This window comes from Pieris rapae, chromosome 11 (assembly GCF_905147795.1).
Source record: "Pieris rapae chromosome 11, ilPieRapa1.1, whole genome shotgun sequence".
In the NCBI taxonomy this organism is placed as follows: Eukaryota; Metazoa; Arthropoda; class Insecta; order Lepidoptera; family Pieridae; genus Pieris; species Pieris rapae.
Genome location: NC_059519.1, coordinates 9,487,621 through 9,507,614, shown reverse-complemented (window position 1 = coordinate 9,507,614; position 19,994 = coordinate 9,487,621). Strand labels below are relative to the sequence as shown.

General features: G+C 32.8%; 3 protein-coding genes across 3 annotated transcripts; 2 read left to right on the top strand and 1 right to left on the bottom strand.

Annotated features, from left to right (window-relative positions):
• Positions 1 to 14: 14 nt before the first annotated feature.
• LOC111001658 (polyribonucleotide nucleotidyltransferase 1, mitochondrial) lies at positions 15 to 9,907 on the bottom strand. Its single transcript, XM_045629937.1, has 14 exons — positions 9,566 to 9,907; positions 9,091 to 9,296; positions 8,549 to 8,759; positions 7,800 to 7,966; positions 6,830 to 6,986; positions 5,773 to 5,986; positions 4,718 to 4,845; positions 3,718 to 3,908; positions 2,995 to 3,152; positions 1,919 to 2,106; positions 1,408 to 1,531; positions 973 to 1,113; positions 481 to 573; positions 15 to 300 (listed from the first exon to the last, which is right to left on the bottom strand). The coding sequence occupies exons 1-14, from the start codon at positions 9,685 to 9,687 to the stop codon at positions 148 to 150; spliced, it is 2,253 nt and encodes a 750-aa protein (XP_045485893.1). The 5' UTR covers positions 9,688 to 9,907; the 3' UTR covers positions 15 to 147.
• Positions 9,908 to 10,225: 318 nt separating this feature from the next.
• Positions 10,226 to 11,040, top strand: LOC111001656 (ribonuclease P protein subunit rpr2). The gene is made up of 3 exons (XM_022271638.2): positions 10,226 to 10,397; positions 10,480 to 10,571; positions 10,801 to 11,040. The coding sequence occupies exons 1-3, from the start codon at positions 10,344 to 10,346 to the stop codon at positions 11,018 to 11,020; spliced, it is 366 nt and encodes a 121-aa protein (XP_022127330.2). The 5' UTR covers positions 10,226 to 10,343; the 3' UTR covers positions 11,021 to 11,040.
• Positions 11,041 to 12,426: 1,386 nt separating this feature from the next.
• On the top strand, positions 12,427 to 13,904 carry LOC111001657. Its single transcript, XM_022271641.2, has 2 exons — positions 12,427 to 12,997; positions 13,123 to 13,904. Exons 1-2 carry the CDS (start codon positions 12,529 to 12,531, stop codon positions 13,860 to 13,862), a joined length of 1,209 nt encoding a protein of 402 aa, XP_022127333.2. The 5' UTR covers positions 12,427 to 12,528; the 3' UTR covers positions 13,863 to 13,904.
• Positions 13,905 to 19,994: the final 6,090 nt, after the last annotated feature.

The following is a 19,994-nucleotide window of genomic DNA, read 5'->3' as shown; positions in this document are numbered from 1 at the left end:
TACATTATATTAACGGAAATAATTTAACCAAGATTCACATATTATATTGTGGCAGTAGAAAAGTTTTGGTAATCCCAAAAGCTGAAAATAATACTAAACAATGTATGTCTAAGTGTATTAAAACTTTATGAGGGTAGATGTCACAAATTAACTTTTGTCAAGTTTTCTCACAATCCCGGGTGGCGGCGAGGTTAAAACTTTCCTGGATAGTCTCAAATGTCCTGAAACGGGATCCCGTCCAAAGTATTTCACTTGAATTTCTGATCCTACGTCTAAACCTAGTACTGATGGATGCATTATCTGAAAATGGTAAAATATATTTATTACCAGATGACTTTAGAAGACATTAATATAGTATCACTATATTCCAAATACACAATCAATATTGCCGTGTGACAAACAAAAATACTTATGACATGTTACAGATAGATACGTGATAAGTTTTTGGCATGCAATTTAATAATATCACTCAAATATTACCTTTCTATGGTCTAGTTGACTGTTGTGAACTAAAGCTGGCGACATTGCATTATAAAGAGTCACTAGTACACCGATGTCACGTACTTCTACCACCTGACAAAACAAATCAATTGTATTACACGTAAAAATACTAAAATTAATATCTATTTCCTAAATCATCAAATTAAAATATCTGTTTCAGTCAAAAAACAGTGGAAGTCATTCATCTTTACGAAATACAACTCCAAAATTAAAAACAAATACGTTTGTATAAAAGCACGATAGTTTAACTTGACGTAACAAAAAATATTAATGAAATGATTGCATACTTTTATAAATAAAATTAATCTTTCTTATTGATTTATCGCATATATATTTCCGTATGGATACAAAGGAGTAGGATTCATAGGACAATTGAGTGTAAGCGCAAGCGTACAATGGGCGTAACGGGACAATGAGTTAAGCTGTTTCGTGCGCTTTTTAATCTTATATATTTTATGATTCAAGCAGTACCTTAGCTGTATAAATAGCCCCGAACTCAAGTTCCGGAGTCCTCTCAGCGCTGACCCAGTTGTTGATGCGAACTCTCGCTTCGTCCATGGCCGCTTGAGAGGGCGCGAACACGCTGTATTTGCACTCGTCTATTGGGCTAATCTGGAATTATACCTTACAATATAAAAATCTGAAATTATACCTAGCTATATATAAATCTGGAATTATACCTAACTGTATATAAACCCGGGATATAATAATAATAATAACCACGCAATGTAAATAATCTTCTAATATTATACTTAGAACAATACTGTAACTAAAACATTAAAAACCAAATGGACACTGTCTACTTAAATTTATAAATTATTATTATATTAACAACATTTTTAAAATCTATTTCTTTTAATTATAGTTAAAGACACTGTAGGGTTCGTTTACTTATTTAGTACCAACCTGTACACCAGTCTCCACATATAATCTCTTGAGATTAATTCCTCCAATACCAAGTAATTTCGATCGCTTGTGCGCCTCTATTTCCAGTTCTTCCATAACTGGCATATTTTCTTTGTTTTTTTGACTGAAATAATATATATAAAAAATAAATAGAAAAATGGTTCTAGTTATACCTAAACGGAATGTATTTTTTTTATAGAACAGTGAGCAAACGGGCAGTAAGCTCACCTAATGTTAACTGATACCGCCCATGCACTCAATGCTCGCTAGTGAGTTGCCGACCTTTTAAAACTTTAAAGGCTGCCCAAATCTTACACATTGTAATTCATACTCACAATAAAATAAATGCTACTAAAAAAAGTAAATGATGTATATATTATGTATTTAAGTTTATCTATAGTGAATATTGTATATAGAATGTAATGATGTTTTGAGTCAAATGAAGTAAATTTTAATTAATTAATTATTATTATTCTGTTTCAAAATTAAAAAAAAAAACAAAAGTAAATACCTTGGCTTATCAATGCACTTATTCATAATATCGATTATTCTGCTTTTGGCATCGCAAGCCTTTTGTATTGACTCCATGACTACCTTAAGGGGAAGCCCCGCTATCTTGATATCCGCTTGGACGGCGGTAATTCCCTTTTTTGTTCCCGCCACTTTGAAATCCATATCACCCATATAGTCCTCTATACCCTGGAATTTAAAATATAACCCGGATTTTAGTGGCAAGTTTAGTATTTTAAAATATGCGTATACAAACATTAGGTGCCGATCAAGTATATCGTAAGCAAATTTATCAAGCAATTTATCCCCCCATTTGTAAGCAAAAGTAAGCAAAGCTCTCAAACATTGTACATAAGTATAAAATAAATAATATATGGTAATATGTGTAAACAAGAAAATAATTAATAAAATAAAACCCCTTTAGCATGTTAAAAGTATTAAAATGAGAGATTCTGTTCATTTTTAAGTTAAAATATTTATTATTGCATCAATGCAATGATTTACACCTGTACAATTAAAGACAGGAATTAAAAAAGTTTAGTTTACATTTAAACCATTTTTATAAAGAATAAACAGTTTGATTAAATTGTTTTAACTGAAGATTGGCAGAATGATTAAAAAATGTGTGTGTTTTCAACACTTAAAGTTAAGTTAAAAACTTTTTGATGACCTCATTTTTCGAAAATAATCTTCTGTATGCAATTTCGCAGAAATTTGTTAATGTTAAATTAGATAAAGTTTAACAAAAGACTTTTATATCATAGACAAGGATACAAATAAACAATTATTTCATTTTACCTTAATACTACTAAGATTATTACAGAATTTCACTTATTGTAATAGAATTATTACTATCATTGTTATCGTTATTATATATTTTTTTAATAATGGCTTCGAATCTTTTCGAATCAACCGTGGTAGGGACAAGAACACAACAGACAAGAGAACGCGTAACGGAAAAATGTGATGTGTAACGGAAAAATGTGACGGTAATTTTTTTCCAACGCCGATAAAAGAAGTTCACTTCAAAAATTTGTTGTTAATAGTTTATTAGACGTAATAAAAAAATAGACTCACTAACAAATCAGTGAGTATCCTATAATCCCCGATGCTCCCTTTTTCGTCTGGCTTCGAAACGAGGCCTATAGCCACACCTGCGGCTGGTGACACCAACTCAACACCTGCATCTAGAAGAGCGAGTGAACCAGCACATACAGACGCCATGGAGGACGAACCTAAAAAGAAAAGTTATGATATTTCATTAAGAAGTGTGTTTTTCTATCGAGAAGTATACAACATTGAATGGAGACCTCCAGAGCGATGACGATCATGATGATGAAGAAAACTGCATCTTCTTCCACATTTACCATTATTCGTTAATACCTGTAGCTGAGTTTCATTAAATAAAATAAAATACGTTTATTTTGGAACATAAGATCATCTAGGTATCACTTATTCCACGTCAATCAATTCGAACCTGGATTAACGGACATCGTTCCAAGACTAAGCGCTTCTTAAGGCAATTTCTACCACGCACCACCACGATGTGGAACCAGCTGCCCACTGAAGTATTTCCAACCAATTCGACTCAGGGTTCTTCAAGAAAAGGGCGTACCTATTCTTCAGTGCGAGTGTCCATGGGCGGCGGTATCACTTAACATCAGGTTAAGTCCTGTCCGTCTGCCTCCTATTACTAAAAAACAAACAAAATCGCCCAATCTAGGCAGATAGTGCCACAAAGACAGCACAGGTAAAACTGCCTTAAAAACACACACAATTTCTTTTAATATAATTTTTTACCATTTGATTCAAGTACTTCAGCCGTTAGCCTCACGGTACAAGGATGTTGGGGCACAACCGGTAATAGGCCCCTCTCTGCGAGTGCCCCGTGCCCCATTTCTCGTCTCCCCGCTGGGCCAGTACGCCCAACCTCTCCCGTCGCGTATGACGGAAACTCGTAGTGAAGGAAGAAACTCTTTTCTTTAATACCGCTGTAAGATATTTGTATTTTTTTATTATATATGAAGCAGTAAAGTAGTTAAATCAGAGAGTTAATTGAATCGCTAGGCAGATAATTAAAGTTCGATTATTATTAATATTCAATCAAAGTCGGATTACCGACGATAGATGAACGTGACAACGTCATAAAAAAATACTAATGGAATTGTTGCATTTTTCAAAAGAAAATTTTAATTATATTTGTTTGATAGATAATTTGTATGTATACAGAGATGGAATAAATGGAAATCACAATTGAATTGATCAAGTTACATTCATTTGTACTGATAAATACAATTATGTCAATTTTTTAACGAACGAACGCTACCGAACGCGGAGGCCGAGTATGCCTCTTTGTCGCTCCTTCCGCGCTTTCGCACTTCAACAAGCCTTGAATGGAACGCCTCAGAGCGAGGTAACGCCGCACGCGTCATGTTTTTAGTGCGTGCAGCTGGCTCCATCGAATTATAAGACGTTATCACGTCAAAACAATTGAGTGGTGCACAGCCGGGGTTTTATACACCTTAGAGTTAAGATGTATTGCTAAACAAATCTCTTGTAATATTTAAATTTCGCGATTAAAATATTTTTTAACTCAATAATGTCTACGTTATTTTCCACATATAAAACTTGTTCCCATTAAATCTTAACAAAATCCAGTTTTGACATACGCGAGTCGTACTTAACACTAAGTCTTGACTTTTATCCTATACATTAGACATGCTGTATTTTATTTTAGTTAAATGCAATAATTAAGCTTTAGAAATGAAAGAGATGATAATATTTAAAAAAAATCGCTCACCTGGTAATCATTGTGAGTGGATCCATTTTTAAAGCGCTTTCTGGAGAATCAAATGCAACAGTACATAGAACTTGCGTCTGTCCGCGTTGGAATAAGGCACTGCCATGCAGAGGTTCGTACAAGGATACCTTAAAGATATATAGATATATTTACATATAATCAAATCAAAACAAATCATTTATTCCAATTAGACCAAGAAAAATGGCACTTTTGACCATTAAATAAAATATAAAGATCATTCTAGTTGCCCCTTTCAAAAGGTAGTTTAGTGTGGAGAAGAATGTGCAGGAAACACTTATTAAATCGTGTTTTTTGGAAATTTTATTTAAGTACGAATTACATACTAATAAAATTATGAAATATGAATATAATTATCGAATAAAGATAATTATATTCATATTTAAGTTTTCATTTGACTGACATCTTTAAACGAGCAATTCTATGTTGTAAGTTGATAAAACACAAATAAAATGACATTTTCTAGAAATGATTCCTAGCTAAATCGATTTATCTCCCCCGAAACCCTATGTATACTGAATTTCATGAAAATCGTTGGAGCCGATTCCGAGATTCCAATTATATATATATATACAAGAATTGCTCGTTTAAAGATATAAGATATTACGTCACGTTTTCGTCTAAAAATAGACGCTTTTGATGTATTCGCTTAGTAGTTACATATTAGAACTTTAGATGGCAATTGTGTCGCAAACGTCTTGGTGAAGTAAACGCAGGAGTTTTCATTATTTATGGCACATAGAAAGTTTCAACGCCAGAGAGTTTGCTAGTGCGTTACCGGCCTTAAGCGAATAAGTCTAGTCGGCCGTCAATAAATTTTATTAAGTGTTAATGTTCTGGTGTATTTGTAATAATCAGTTAGAAAATTATAAGTGATTGAAAAATAAATGAGTCTCTATACAAAACCTGTTATAACGAAATCAAAGGAAAGGATGGAACTACTCATATTTGGTCGCAAAAATCTGAAATTTTGATTTTGGTCAATATCGGGTATCTAAACGATTTAGTAAACGACTTTGACTGTATTAGTAACTGACCTCGCAAGAAATATTCCTCAATTCATCCAACGCTCTTCCATCGCATCGTATTTCAGTCTCAAATATAAGATCCCTGAATATCTGTTTTAAATTGGTATTAAAACATTCTTGGAGTTTGCCCACATCCACCTCAGTGTCCCGTAGTTGGTTCAAAACGGTTTGTCGTAGATCTGATACGGCGTTATCGCGGGATATTTTGTCATGGCTAAAATCGCTGTAAAATATCTTTTTTTATATATTTCTATGCAACATAAATACTATATGTTTTTAATTTATATTTGTTAATATTTACTGAAGTTAGCTTAAGCGTGGGAAAGTATATAGACGATAAGTTTTGGCATCAATTATTAACTATCTTGTGACATCATGACATTTGCTTGCCTTTTTTATATTCAAAATAAAAAAATCATAAAGGAAACATGATGAACGTCAAAATAATAAACATCAAATGCTTTTAACTTTACATTTACTGCCAGTTCTCAAATCAAGGCCGTAGAACGGAAGAGAAGAACTGGCAATTAACTCTCCGCCACTCTTTTTAATCACCAACTGTTGTTTTGATATTATATGGCTGATAGTACGTAATACGTATACACGGGAATTCAAAGTTTTAATAACGCCTTAAATTATTACCATATTAAAAAAAAAGCAAATTCGTGAAATTTCTTAATTTTTACAGTGCGGGTAGTCAGAGATTAGTTTAAGTGACCCGTTAAATTAAATATAAGAAATACAACTATAAATAATTAAAAATATTTTTTGTCAAGATATTACATTTTTTTGCAAACGGGCAGGAGGCTCATCTGATGTTAAGTGATACCGCCGCCCATGGACACTCTCACTGCCAGAGGGCTCGCGAGTACGTTGCCGGCCTTTTAAGAATTGGTACGCTCTTTTCTTTAAGGATCCTAAGTCGAATACATAATACAACATACAATGTCTATTATTATTATATTAATTATGGAACCTTGTTTTCTGATAATAAATGAATATATATATATATATTATATGTACTAAAAAATAATGATTAGGTGGAGAAGTAGAAAAGGTGATTCACCTTAATATTTCCCTAATCTTCATATTAGACAGAGTCTTTATCGAGTCAATTACATTTTGGTCTATTGGATCTGGAACTTCAAATTCACGTTTCATCTTTCCATGGTCCTTCTGCAATTTTTCTATACCCCGTACTATATGTTGAGCTTCTTTTGTACCTGAAATGACTTAATGTTCATATCCAATACCAGAACACTAATTAGATTTAGCCGCTACTAGAATCAAGAAGTTTTATCTAGAAAAAAGGTTCCAAGGTAAAGTAAACGGTAGATAACAATGAAGGAATTTACCCTCCGGTCAGATTTAAAAAAACACTTCATCATGGTCATGATGCAGCAGACTAAGATTTCTTCGAACTTCATCAATTATATCTTAATATATATATTTCTTGTGTGCGTGTGTATGTGACTGAACTCCTCCTAAACGACTGGACCGATTTAGACGAAATTTTTTGAGTGTGTTCAAGGGGATCTGGGAATGGTTTAGATTCACAATTTTGTCCGCTGGACAATGTTTTTTTAATTAATTTTCAATTTATTAGTTTTTGTTGATTTTGGAATGTTTTACATTGGATCCGACAGACGGCGCTACCATCGCAGTGTCAAATTTTAAATAATATTCGAATTTTAATTTTAGTCTGTCCCGAAATTTAAAAAAAGTTTTGTTATCATATATATATCATATATATCAAGTTGTGTTATATCGTGTGTGACCATGTGCTGGATCATTAGATATTGTCATAACATTTGAATGATAATTTTCATCAAAATGGCTTATTAAAAATTGAAATTTTGAAATTAAAGACGTGTAGACAGGACAACGTCTGTCGGATCCGCTAGTATTTTTATAATACTAACACTTGGAAATTAGAAATTAAAAAAAAAAAATTGTAAGATACTAGTTGGTTCATCCGATAGAATACAAAAAATAAGGTTAGTCCAATAATACAAAAATCAGACTTACATTCATACCTAATTTGATGGCTTTGAGAAGGTCCTGCTGTAGAATATCCTTAGCGTTTCCTTCCAACATCACAACCAAATTGGTGGCGGCTGCTGTCACCACCAAATTCAAAGTCGACTGTTCTAATTCTCGTCTAGTTGGATTAACAATTACTTCATTGTCTATTTGTCCTAGTCTGTAAGATAAATATATTATTTTAAATAAATATATCATTTATAAAATTAAATTACAAGATACTTTATTGCTGTTCTTGATAGTTAACTATATACATATATTGTTTCACTGAATAGAAGTTCTTCTGAGTAAGCTCCAAGTTGCTTCTTATAATAAATTATTTTTGTTGTTGTTGAAACATGTTTAAGACTGCAACTGAGTTTCATTATTGGACATAAAGATGTAAGTCGATTCACAAGTTTTTTGAGGCACTTTTTGCCTCGCACAACTACAATATGGAACCAACTGCTCACTGAAGTAGTTCTGAACCAATTTGGCATAAAGTCCTTTCAGAAAAATCCTAAAAGGCTAGCAAGCCTTCTGGCAATATGAGTGGCTACTTAACAACTAGAGAGCCACTTTACAGGCAGGCAAAACATTAAAAAAATATATAATTTAACTTTCTCAAATGTGTGACCCCATTGTAGTCCAGAAAATATATCACCAAAAAATGCAGTCCATTCATCTTAACAGGGCGTACACTATATTACACACCATTCATAATATAATTTAAAGTACAGTTTTATGTTTGGTTTAAAGTTACCTAACAGCACCCACTGGCCCATTCCAAGGTACATCTGACAATGCCAGAGCAGCACTTGCGGCATTGATTGCTGTAGTTTCTGGCAAATTTGTTCCATCCACTGCTAACATATTACATACTATTTGTGTATCAAAGTAGTAATTTTGAGGAAAAAGTGGTCTCAGAGACCTGTCTATCAATCGTGAGGTCAAAATTTCACGTTCTGTTGGACCTGAAAAAAATAAAAGTAAATCAGCACAGATTTACCAAATTTTACTATCACAAGAGATATCATATTATATATAAAGCAATATAATATACAAGTTTTACTAGTTTTTCAGGTAAATTATGCCCAAATCTCTCTTTTATATGTTATATTTTAAAAAATAAGCCAAAAAGACAGTGAAAAATTATGATGTTGATGCTGAAATATGTGATAATCATGTATTTGTGTTATTACTTAAATTCATTAAATACTTGATTAGGAGGATTAAATCTGTTTTATTTAATTTTTGTTTCTGTAATCAATTGAAAATTTTGAAGTAGAAAATATATCTATTTACCTAATTCTTTTCTTAGAAAGTTAGTTGGTATACGGCCAGCTGCTGCAGCCTTCTGCCTATAGTCAACTACAAGGGGCAGAAATGATGCAGAGCTTTGCTTAGCCTTTGATACAACTGTGGATAGAACACTAGTATTCCCCAGTGTTGCAACACATGCTCCATCTGCAAATCTTGCATAGCGACCTGATGATAGTTTCAGTTGAGTGCTGAAAAATTAAAGTGACAATTAAAGAATTAAGAATGCAAAATATATATTTAAAAATAAAGTTTGTGTTATTTGACTGTAAACAGCATTATTATGTTCCTTGAAAAAAATATAACTAATTTTACAAATGATGGTATATACCAATTATATCATAACACTGTGCGCTTTTAATTAAATATTTGTTATTTACAGTTAGACTTAATAGACGTTTAAAATACTGAATAAGATTTAGTACATGTAACCTATGAATTGACAGAAATAAATACTTACCCATTAGAAAACGGTACTTCAATTTCAGCAACATTCGTTTGGGTCGAAAATTGTTTTCTATATTTGTTATTAACCCGAATTTTTGATAAAATTATGCGATGTTTAAGCAACATTATAACCATTTATGCCGCACGTAATTTTGTAACATTTATTTCTACAAAAATGTACAAGGCACCACTAAATTGTCAAATTATGGGCTATTCGTAATATAATAATATATTTGGCAATTGTAAGAGTTAGTCTTGATTGTTGAAATATACTTTCAAACTATATACAAACTATAAAATAGCTTTAGAAAAATGGTTGAACCAATTTTTGAAATTCGAGGTTATTTGTTATTGACATTTGACAGTCGCCAAACTGGAATTATTAAATTGAAATTGTCTGATGAATGTAAACCTCAAACGGAAGAAATAATATTATCAATTATCATGGGCCAACAATGTATGTATTATATTGACCGTCCCGTATCATATCGATGATAACGGGACTTGGGTCTTGGGAGAGATACAATATTTGCAGTTGTGTGTATATGTACAAAATACAATCCACTAATCATAAAATATATACTATATACTATGTTTTTGATTTCTTGATGACTCCTCATGTCTGTGGTTGTCAAAAATCATATGTCAAGACAACCTCACTTATGATTTGTCATAAGTCATAACCATATGTTTTGTGTTATTTTGTAGTTTGTTGTTGTTGTATTGTACATAAAAAATATTCGCTAACCAAAGCCATGCTAGAACACTATAAGAGTTAAATCTCTTAAAGAATGAAAAAGGTTCAAGGAAACGATTCTTTCCAACGAATAAACTATTTATATCAAGTACCGTATATATATATATATATATTCAAATTGTGGCAATTATTAAAGGTTAACTTAATTGAGGACTCTTTTCTATTTTCAGATAAGTAAACAAATATCGGCTATTAATCCTGCTCTGTCATCATACTATGGCAGCCTTGCTATTAATGTTGCAAAGAAAAGTGTTCTTAAAATGTAAGTAACTATTTTGCAAGTTTAACCTAAGCTTGCAAAATAGAAAGTATTCCCATAATTATAAGGTTATTATAAAATATATAATACAATAATCTTATTCTCTAAATTTTAGAAAAATCTTTTAAGATTAGACCTAAGAAAATATTATGGACAATTTTAAATAGGAATATCCAGAAATTATAATAAATTTTTGTATGACTCTAATTATTATTTTTTTCCATAATTCCAGTCACCCTGATATAAAAAGGCAAATATGCAAAAAGTGCAGATGTCTACTCACCAACCAGACAAGTATAGTGAAAATAAAAAATCTGAATAAATCAAAATATGTTCAGCGTATTTGTAAAGTTTGTAAAACAAAGAAAAAATTTCCTGCAGATAAAAATAAAGAACATAAAATCTGGTTAGAGAAAGAAGAGGCAATTGTAGAAGTTATCACCCAAGATTAACAAATAATTATTTAATGATATTTTGTAAATTTTAAATGGCTTTTATATTACATTACCATGACAATTAACCCACTAAGAATTATTATCCTTTAAAATTTAAATGATACCTACAAACCTTATTCAGGTTTATAAATAATTTGAACATAAGACATTATTAAGTGTTGGTTAATAAAAATTTATTAAAAATATTATATTTTATTTTTAACACTTATACAATATGTATGCAGTTCTGAAAATGTAAAATATAATGTCATAAAACATTGAATGGAATTGCAAATTGTAACATTAAATGGCCCAATTATATACAGCTCTCAATTAGTATAACATGCTACCAAAACCCTAGATTCGATGCCCGGCGAAAATAAAATAATTTGGCATGGTTAATGACAAACTGTGGATCATTTAATTCCCTTAAAAACTGAATGAAGTAGAAATGTGTTTGCCCCATTTGTTATGCACAAATAGGAACGTTGTAACCACTTTGTTGTTTTTCGTCCTGGCATCAGTTACTTTATATTTAAAAGGGAAATGCAATATCGTTGACGGTTCAAAAATTCTACGAATAAAACTTCGTAGTCACAGACCTGCAATGGAGATTCGCAATACCGGCTAGATAAAAATGTTATGAATTATGTATGAGTACAGCGTGCTATAAATCATCGGGGGACTGATAAAGCGTTTACTACGTGGGTTGAATTCTGAAGGACTGGTATAACATAATATTATAAATAGTAAAAAATACCTGCGCCCTTTACATTTTTATTTGTTTTATGTTTTTGAAGTGAAACATCTATAGGCGCATGAGGGTAAATTTTTACGGATGAAACACAAAAATAATAATATTAGCGTCACGAAAACGCTGCGTTTTTGTCGAAGATAAGGGAAAGAGCAATTGAGAGAGAGTGAGAACTGAGAAACGGCGATCATAGCATAAAGCAAATAGCCCCAAAGCGAGAGAAGGGCGCAAGCAAGTGAGAAGAGATCTAGAGAGAGAGAGAGAGAGAGTGAGATAGAGTGAACGTCGCATTACGCACAGTGCCATGAAACGAGAGGTGGGAGAGATTGACAGAGGGATCGATAAAATTACACGCCATTGGTTGATGTACCTATTCGTATTATGTCGCATAACGTAAATACATGGAGTGATCATATACTGTTACTGATCATCTATTGGGGCTTTTTCCCTGGTAATACATAATTAATTTACAAAGAAATTTTCACTTGTGACATTTTTTTTCTTTTATATTTCTGTTATTGTACATTATTTTTACTATTTCATTGGGTATTGTATATATGACATATATAACCAATAGTTATATATATAATCATAGTTTACGGAAAGTAGTAATGTCGCGTTATGATACCTATAAGAATTTAATAAAATAACTATAAAATATTTTATTACTGACTTCGATTGAAAATGCAGTGTATTTCGAAACTTTAAAGTTTTATAGCTTCATAAGTGAAGTGTGCTATTCAGTCGTTTTCTATAGAAATGTAGTTTCAAAATGAAGAATCTTGTTTGCTACGTTTTAATTTTAACGTATTTAGCTGTAATTAAGTCTTCAATATATTCCAATTTAAAGGAAAATGTTCTTCCATATATAGCTAAAGACCGTGCTTATAAACATAACTTTCTACAAAAATATAATGATAAAGACGTGAAAGTAGACAGAGGGAAACCTGAAGTTTATAAAATTCTGAAAAATAGAAATCACCAACCTATCATTAAGCCGGTCAATATGAAAGACTTGAATACAGATAAGCAAGTTTATCGAATGGATCCAGTTTTGAACATCATTAAAAGTAATCTAGAAGGAAGAAGAAAGTATAGAGATTACACTAGTAGTGTCTCTAGTTCTAGTGTTGAGGGAAAGAATTGGAAAGAAGAATGGAAGGAGCATTGGCTATTGAAAAAACTAGAAGCTGTTAATTCTTCAATACCAAAAGGGGATATGGTTAATATGGTTGCAGCACGTAAGCGTACTGTTGTTATTTATAGCCATAATTTAGGTGTTACCATGAACAATGCAGATATAAACCGTATTTTAGAATTAAATAGCGATGTCAAGTGTCATTTTAATATATTTTATTATTATCAGGGCCTTGGGGAGTTCCTTGTGGTGATCCTAACCAACACGACTTCCCATGGGGATCATGTATGCTGCCAATGGAATGCGAGTCTGAATACAGAATTTACCGCGGTGATTACTTTTGCGGTCGGAGTAATTTCGTTTGCTGCGCTTTACAAATGACCACATATGATCTATACACTGGCTTTGATGTATCCTTCGAAGACTCTGACTTGGCAACAGATACAGATGAAAAACGCAACAGGAATAGAGGTTCGAAAGAGAAACGACGCAGAAAGAAGAGAAGAGAACAGAAACGCAGACGACGGGAAAGGTTAAAACGAAAGCGCAAGATAAAGAGAGATATAAGAAAAATAATACGCGAAATAACCAAGATATTGAATAGATCGTTCAGAAACGGAACTACGGAACGAAAGAGGAAGACAAAACAACTGAAGAAGTTTATAAAAGAAATGAAGAAGAAGTATAAGAAAGATAGAAGAGCTGTGAAGGATATTCATGAAATGGAGATGATAAAAGTTGATGCGGCGCTGCAAAAGCGCTTGAATGAGATAAGAGGAATGAATGAGGAGTATGTAAAGAACTCGACGTTTAGGGACATTATTATAAATGGTACGATTAGTAAGAAAAATGTCAGGTTATTAATGAACGCATATCCAGAATTACAACAACTCTTGCATACAAGGCGCAGTGGAAGACCGCCTGATTACTTGGAGTATGATATTGAATATGGTTTACTGTATTACTAGACAAATATATTTTAAATATATATTTATTAATACCTTAAAATATTTCTAGGTATGTTTAAAAAGATATTCGTAAGATATTCATAAAACAGTCACGATTGATAATTTTCAAAGAAATCAAAACAAAATTAGCTCTTGGCGTAATGCTATTAAAACTGCCGCAAAGATTATAAGCATAAAAGGCTTCCTTCATATTCTGTCTAAATGAAATGTCCTATATTTCTCAACATCCGCTATTCATGATTGCGTCAAAGAAGGTTCTTGCTGTGTAACCAGCTTCGTGACGCATAATAACAGCAAAAGGGTAACATTCAGAAATGATTTTTAAAATTACATTTTGACATTTGGGTCTCATTGTTAAGTCTCTCGTTACTGAATATAAACATCAATAATCGAAATCGTTGCGTTGTGCGCTTGTTTCACATGTCGAATAGTAAAACTTCTTCAGGTTTTAATTTATTTATTTTGTATTCCTAAATCTAGCAGTGGCAGTACATTGTGATGGTGTGACAGTGTGGGTACGTAAGTAAGGATGTGTACAGTGAATGCGGCAAGTACTCATGATGAAGGTGATTTAGCGATTAGGATAATATAGCATATGCCTCGATATCTTATACAAATCAAGGCTTAAATATAGGTAGTTGTAGGTCCAGGTTGCGCGATACAAAACTGAGTTTAGTGCATAGTTAGTGTCGATGTGAGGTACAAAGAAGCAAAGCATGATGTCGATTATTTTTTTTTATAGAACCGGGGGCAAACGGGCAGGAATTATGGTAGGCAGGAACATGAAAGTACAATTTAAGTCGGTTCAAAATAATGTTATGGGAACTATATGTATGTAGGTATATACTACAATTTGAGATTGGTTAAAGCCCGACTTGAATGAGTTGCAGCAATAATTTTTAACCCAATACCTAATCTGCCGTTCGCGTTGTCTGGATTGTTGCCAGTGCAACTTCGACCCTAAATAATGCGACTTATTTTTGGCAGAACCGCTGCGGTATTCAATTTGTCAGGGCAATGAACTACGTACGCAGTTAAATAGATACTATTATAATGTAGTTTTAAAGGATAAAAAGGTCAAGACGACTACAGAAATATAAGTGACATATACACATAAGTATATCCCATACAGTTTGTAATATAGTTCAATATAATATCTAAAAAAACAATCTAAATCAATGTCACAATCACATATACAACAATACAATCGGTACAGCTAGAAATAAATAAAATAAATCAGTGGCGCTACACCGTTTTTAGGTCTGAACCTCAGATTTCTATATTTTTTTTATCGCTTGTCAATCTAATACGCCGTGGACTTTTTGGGTCTAAGGCAATCCACTTTCCTCACGATCTTTTTCTTCACCGTTCGAGCGAATTTTAAATGTGCACAAAGAAAGAAAGTCCATTGGTTCACGGCTGGTAATCGAACCTACGTTTTCCGTACTGAAAGTCGCACACTGAGCCGATAGCTCTAGTTCTCTATACTATATAATTTAATATAGTATAACATAGTCATGCAATTTCCGAGCACAAAATAATTGCAAGAAATCTGAAGCCAGTCCGATGGGGTCATAAGTGTACTTACGTTTTACGGCTTTGCGGTTTTGATAGGATAGTAAAATATTATTATGTTACCACGCTAACAACGAGTATGGAAGAATCTAAGATTTTGCAGCACAATAAGGAGCAACTAAGTAACACTAAATTCTCGTGTCACGGTGCTTGTAATTAAACTCCTTCGATGGGGCCGTTTAAGTGTTATAGGCGGGAAGGGAGGGTTTTTGACATTCTTACTTTTTGATTACGTCAACAGTATTTACTGTTTTACAAATATTACCCACACTTTGTCTATGCTTGAAAACGAAATGCATTTTCGAAGTTTCCTACAAAAAATATTGCGTTTTTTTCTAATTATTTATGAGAGCTTTACTTACTTTTCCTAAGAGCAGGGGAGGGGGATAAATTGCAGTATATCTGCTTATGTAATACTTTAACGGCCCCAAATGTCTCCACAGATTATATGGTTTGGTCTGAGAATGGGACAACATCTTTTCATACCCCTAAATGTTAAGAGTAACTTAAATAAACTAAGTTTTACTCATTATTCTTTGACGCAATTTTTGTTTTAATTTTTATGATACAGCATACAAACATTCATATAAATTAAAAACAATGATTTGTCTCAGATTGTCAAAGCTCCTCATCAGCGGGAGGCATAGTGTAAAAGGACATGCCTTATTCATGTGGCCGATCAGATGAAATGATTCAGTCAAAGACTCATTGTCCTTAAAACTATACACTGTAATTAGACAGATGTTGGAAGAGCTGGAAAAAATCGGTGAGATGATGGTTCTTGCTGACCACGTTACGCACGCTGACGAGGAGAGAGATGTCAAACCTTCATAATATTATCACCGTCATATACCTACATGAAATTTTAACATGTATCTCTATATATATTATTATCTGGTTTCACCTAATTTAGTTTGCTATTAATAATAAAATGAATTAAAAAGTTTTAAATTTTTATTACATGCTTACATTATGAATCCCTAGAAATGCGTAGACCCATTTTAATGAAACTTGGCCATTAATATTATGTGCACCTGATTTAAATAAAAAAATATCGACCTTTATTTTTATTTAATTACTACAATAAATTTATTTATTTCTTTATTCCACTAAATTATTCTACCTTAACAGTTACTACTATTTCGATAGAATGTCAAAATGATACCCACACCAATTATCGTCATGTAAAAACATTAAACAAATATTTTATATGCCTAAATATTATAACTAACAATATAGCAAACAACTATTTTTATTCACTATATTGTCGATAAGGAATTAAAATAAAGGCTATTTCTTTAAACGGTTTTATATCATTTACACATACATACATTCTCAAATAAAAGTAAATCATCTGCACTTAATTTGAAGCTTTATTTACTACCATACAATGGAATTGACAATTGACTTTCGATTTTTGTTATGAAACAGACCCCGATTTTCCATAGTGCAGCGGTTTACGGCACTTCATAGACACAAGCGACCATATTTTTATAATTAATGGCAACACTAAATCAATATCATAAAGTTTATACCAACAAAAGCCAATATTAAGGGTTAATGTCATGCAAAAAGGCCCGTTAAAATGAAAATGAGCTCATTAAAAACCTTCAAACAGAATACATAAATTAATATGAGTCGTCTGGGTTTCATTATGACAAGTTACCTAAAAGTTTTGTTCAGTTTCAGTTAATTATCTAGATAATGTAATGTGCTTTGAAATTAGTTTACGTTGAGCGATGTATAAACGCAATGTAAATTAATTCAATTTACTTTTTTGTACTATTGTGTTGTCAATGTACTATCCGTGTCACCTTGAAGTCGTTCGTTCGTTCGTCGTTCCAAAATGGACCGCTTATTAAGGCAATTTCTGCCGCGCACCACCACTATGTGGAACCAGCTGCCCACTGACGTATTTCCTCTAAGAAAGATGGTCCACCAAGAAAAGAGCGTATCAATTATAAAAAGACGCGTGTGTCAGTCACTTGATTGAACTGCTGGTATATTAGAAATAAGCAATAATCACGAAACAGATACAGAAATCTGGTGACCAGACCAAAAAGGTTCTAGCGCCCCTTTTATTTATGACAGCTTGTTGTACTGTGTTATACAACCTATAATTAGTATTAAACGGGACCTATCAAATGGTAATGTCAAAAAAATCCTTCTCAATTTTTTTTATAAACCCCTACATCCTAGCCTATCAGGCACGCAATCAGGCAGATAGGCGACCTAGTGGCTTAGCAGCAGGGGAGTGTTGAAATCTCCCTTTTCTCAAAAAGGAATACTATTAACTTAAGGAGTTCAAAGTAAAGTCATCTTTTCCATAAGAATAGCACAATTTTCATATAATCTGCTATCGTCCGTGTCTAAGCATGTCATTCATAGGACTCGGCGGTACCTCCCCCAGTGCATTCATACACTTTTCATGCTACGAGAATGACACACTTCAACATCGGCATGTCCAGACCATAACGTGTGGGAAACCCACAAACCTAATCACTTACTTGCATACGAGGGTAACACTGAAAATGTTTAGAACTGGCCAGTTACAAACATTGCTAACGAAAACTTTTTTGAATTTCAATTTAAGAACTCTTTGGTATCCTAATATAGTACATATATTTCTTTCATATTTTGTCATTGGCTTTTGTGAAATGTCGGCAAATCTAAAACTCATGATACACGTGAAAATTAACCAAACGCGAGAAAATTTTCGGTCAATGATTTATTATGAATTTTCTTGTGGGCTTACTCAACAACAAAGCTATGATAGGCTGCGATTAGCATTTTTTAATGAAGCCCCATCTCGTGCCACTATTTTCAATTGGTTTAAGGAGTTTAAGCATGGACGTAGCATTCTCAATGAAGATCCGCGTGAGGGACGTTCATTAACAGCGACTATGATAGAGGAATATAAGAGAGTGTCCTATCAGATGATACAGACAAGACTAGTCATTGGTATGAGTCAAGTTTAAAAAATAGTACACGAACATATGGGGTCAGGAAGCTTTGTACCAGATGGATTCTCTATACTTTAACCGACGACCAGGAACACCATCCATCATTCATCGCACAAACTTGATCGCACTCAAAACGGACTGTTGAATATTTGACTATGACAGGTGTCGAGATAATGAGTCATCCGCCATACAGTCCTGACCAGGTGCCCTGCAACTTTCATTTATTCCCAAGAACTAAAGATAAAATTCGAGGTATTCACTTTTTGGGCCCTGAAGATGCGGTAAAAACGTATAAAAATGCCATAGAAGACACCCCTAAAGAAGAATGGGCCCACTGCTTTTCTCAGTGGTTCCATCAAAGATATTTAGAGAGGAACGGAGATTATTTCAAAAACAATAAAAGTATTGGCAACTTTCTACATTAAACCGTTTTTCATTTTCTCAATATTTTCAGTGTTAGATATAAAGGTTGGAGGACAATCTTCAGGACTCCATACTACCTTTGTATATTCGTCAGCTACGGAAAATACACTAATTAATATATAATAATGTAAAGATACATAAGTATAATCGGTTAACGTTCAACATTATGATGTAAGTAGTTAATTCAATTACATCGATTGCATGAAGCCCTCCAAAGTTGATACACTGTCGCATCTCCGCATAACATCGTCACGTGGAACTGCTTCGCGGCTTTGTAGAGGCTCAGTAACTGGTACAATGCCGTGGATTCTTTGGATTTTTTTTTGTACTGAAAGTGAGAAAGGGTTTATTGAATCATAAAGTAAAATAACAGTTAAAATCAGCTAGTAAAATAATTCTAGATGAGTAAGCAAACAGATTAAGAAGCAAACAGACCTTTTTAGTTTTTAACTAAAAGTTCGAGTAAATACGCCCCTATGTAGTTTTCAAATGTATTACCGAATTTCCTGGATTTTTTATTCATTTATTTACACTTCATTGCACCACGCTATATTCTAAAAATTGCTACGCCATGGCCGTAAGAATAATTAATCACCTTCCTAGAAGCTATAAATCGCTACCATGTAATGTTTTCAAGGGGAAGGTGATTGGGTTCTTAAAGGCAAGGTGCTTTTATAGCGTGGGCGAGTACCTAGATCATAAGTTTGAAATTAACGCGGGGAACATCACTTCAAATATTATTAAATACAAGAAAAAGAAGCCTAACGTTTAAATCGTTGTATTTTTTAGATAAGAATTTTTACAAATAGTGGTGTCTAACTAACCCTGCGCTGTAATTTTTCTAAATGTATTTCTCTAAATGTAAGATTTAATAACTAGTCTTGTTATTCAATAGATCAAATAAATAAATAAATAAAATATAAGATGACATTTGCATGCCTATTCATATGTGGCGGATTTATGTAATTTATGTAACTAATTGTAAGACTATTCTGGCAAATAAACGATATAACTTTGACTTTGACTTTTGAAGAAACACAAATAACACAATACATATATATAAAAATTGTTTGTTTTATTAATTTTTGTTTGATTTATTGGCTACACGGCTGACCGGTGTTAATAAATCAACAAAACAATGTATTATTATATGTAGCACGTATCTCTTGAT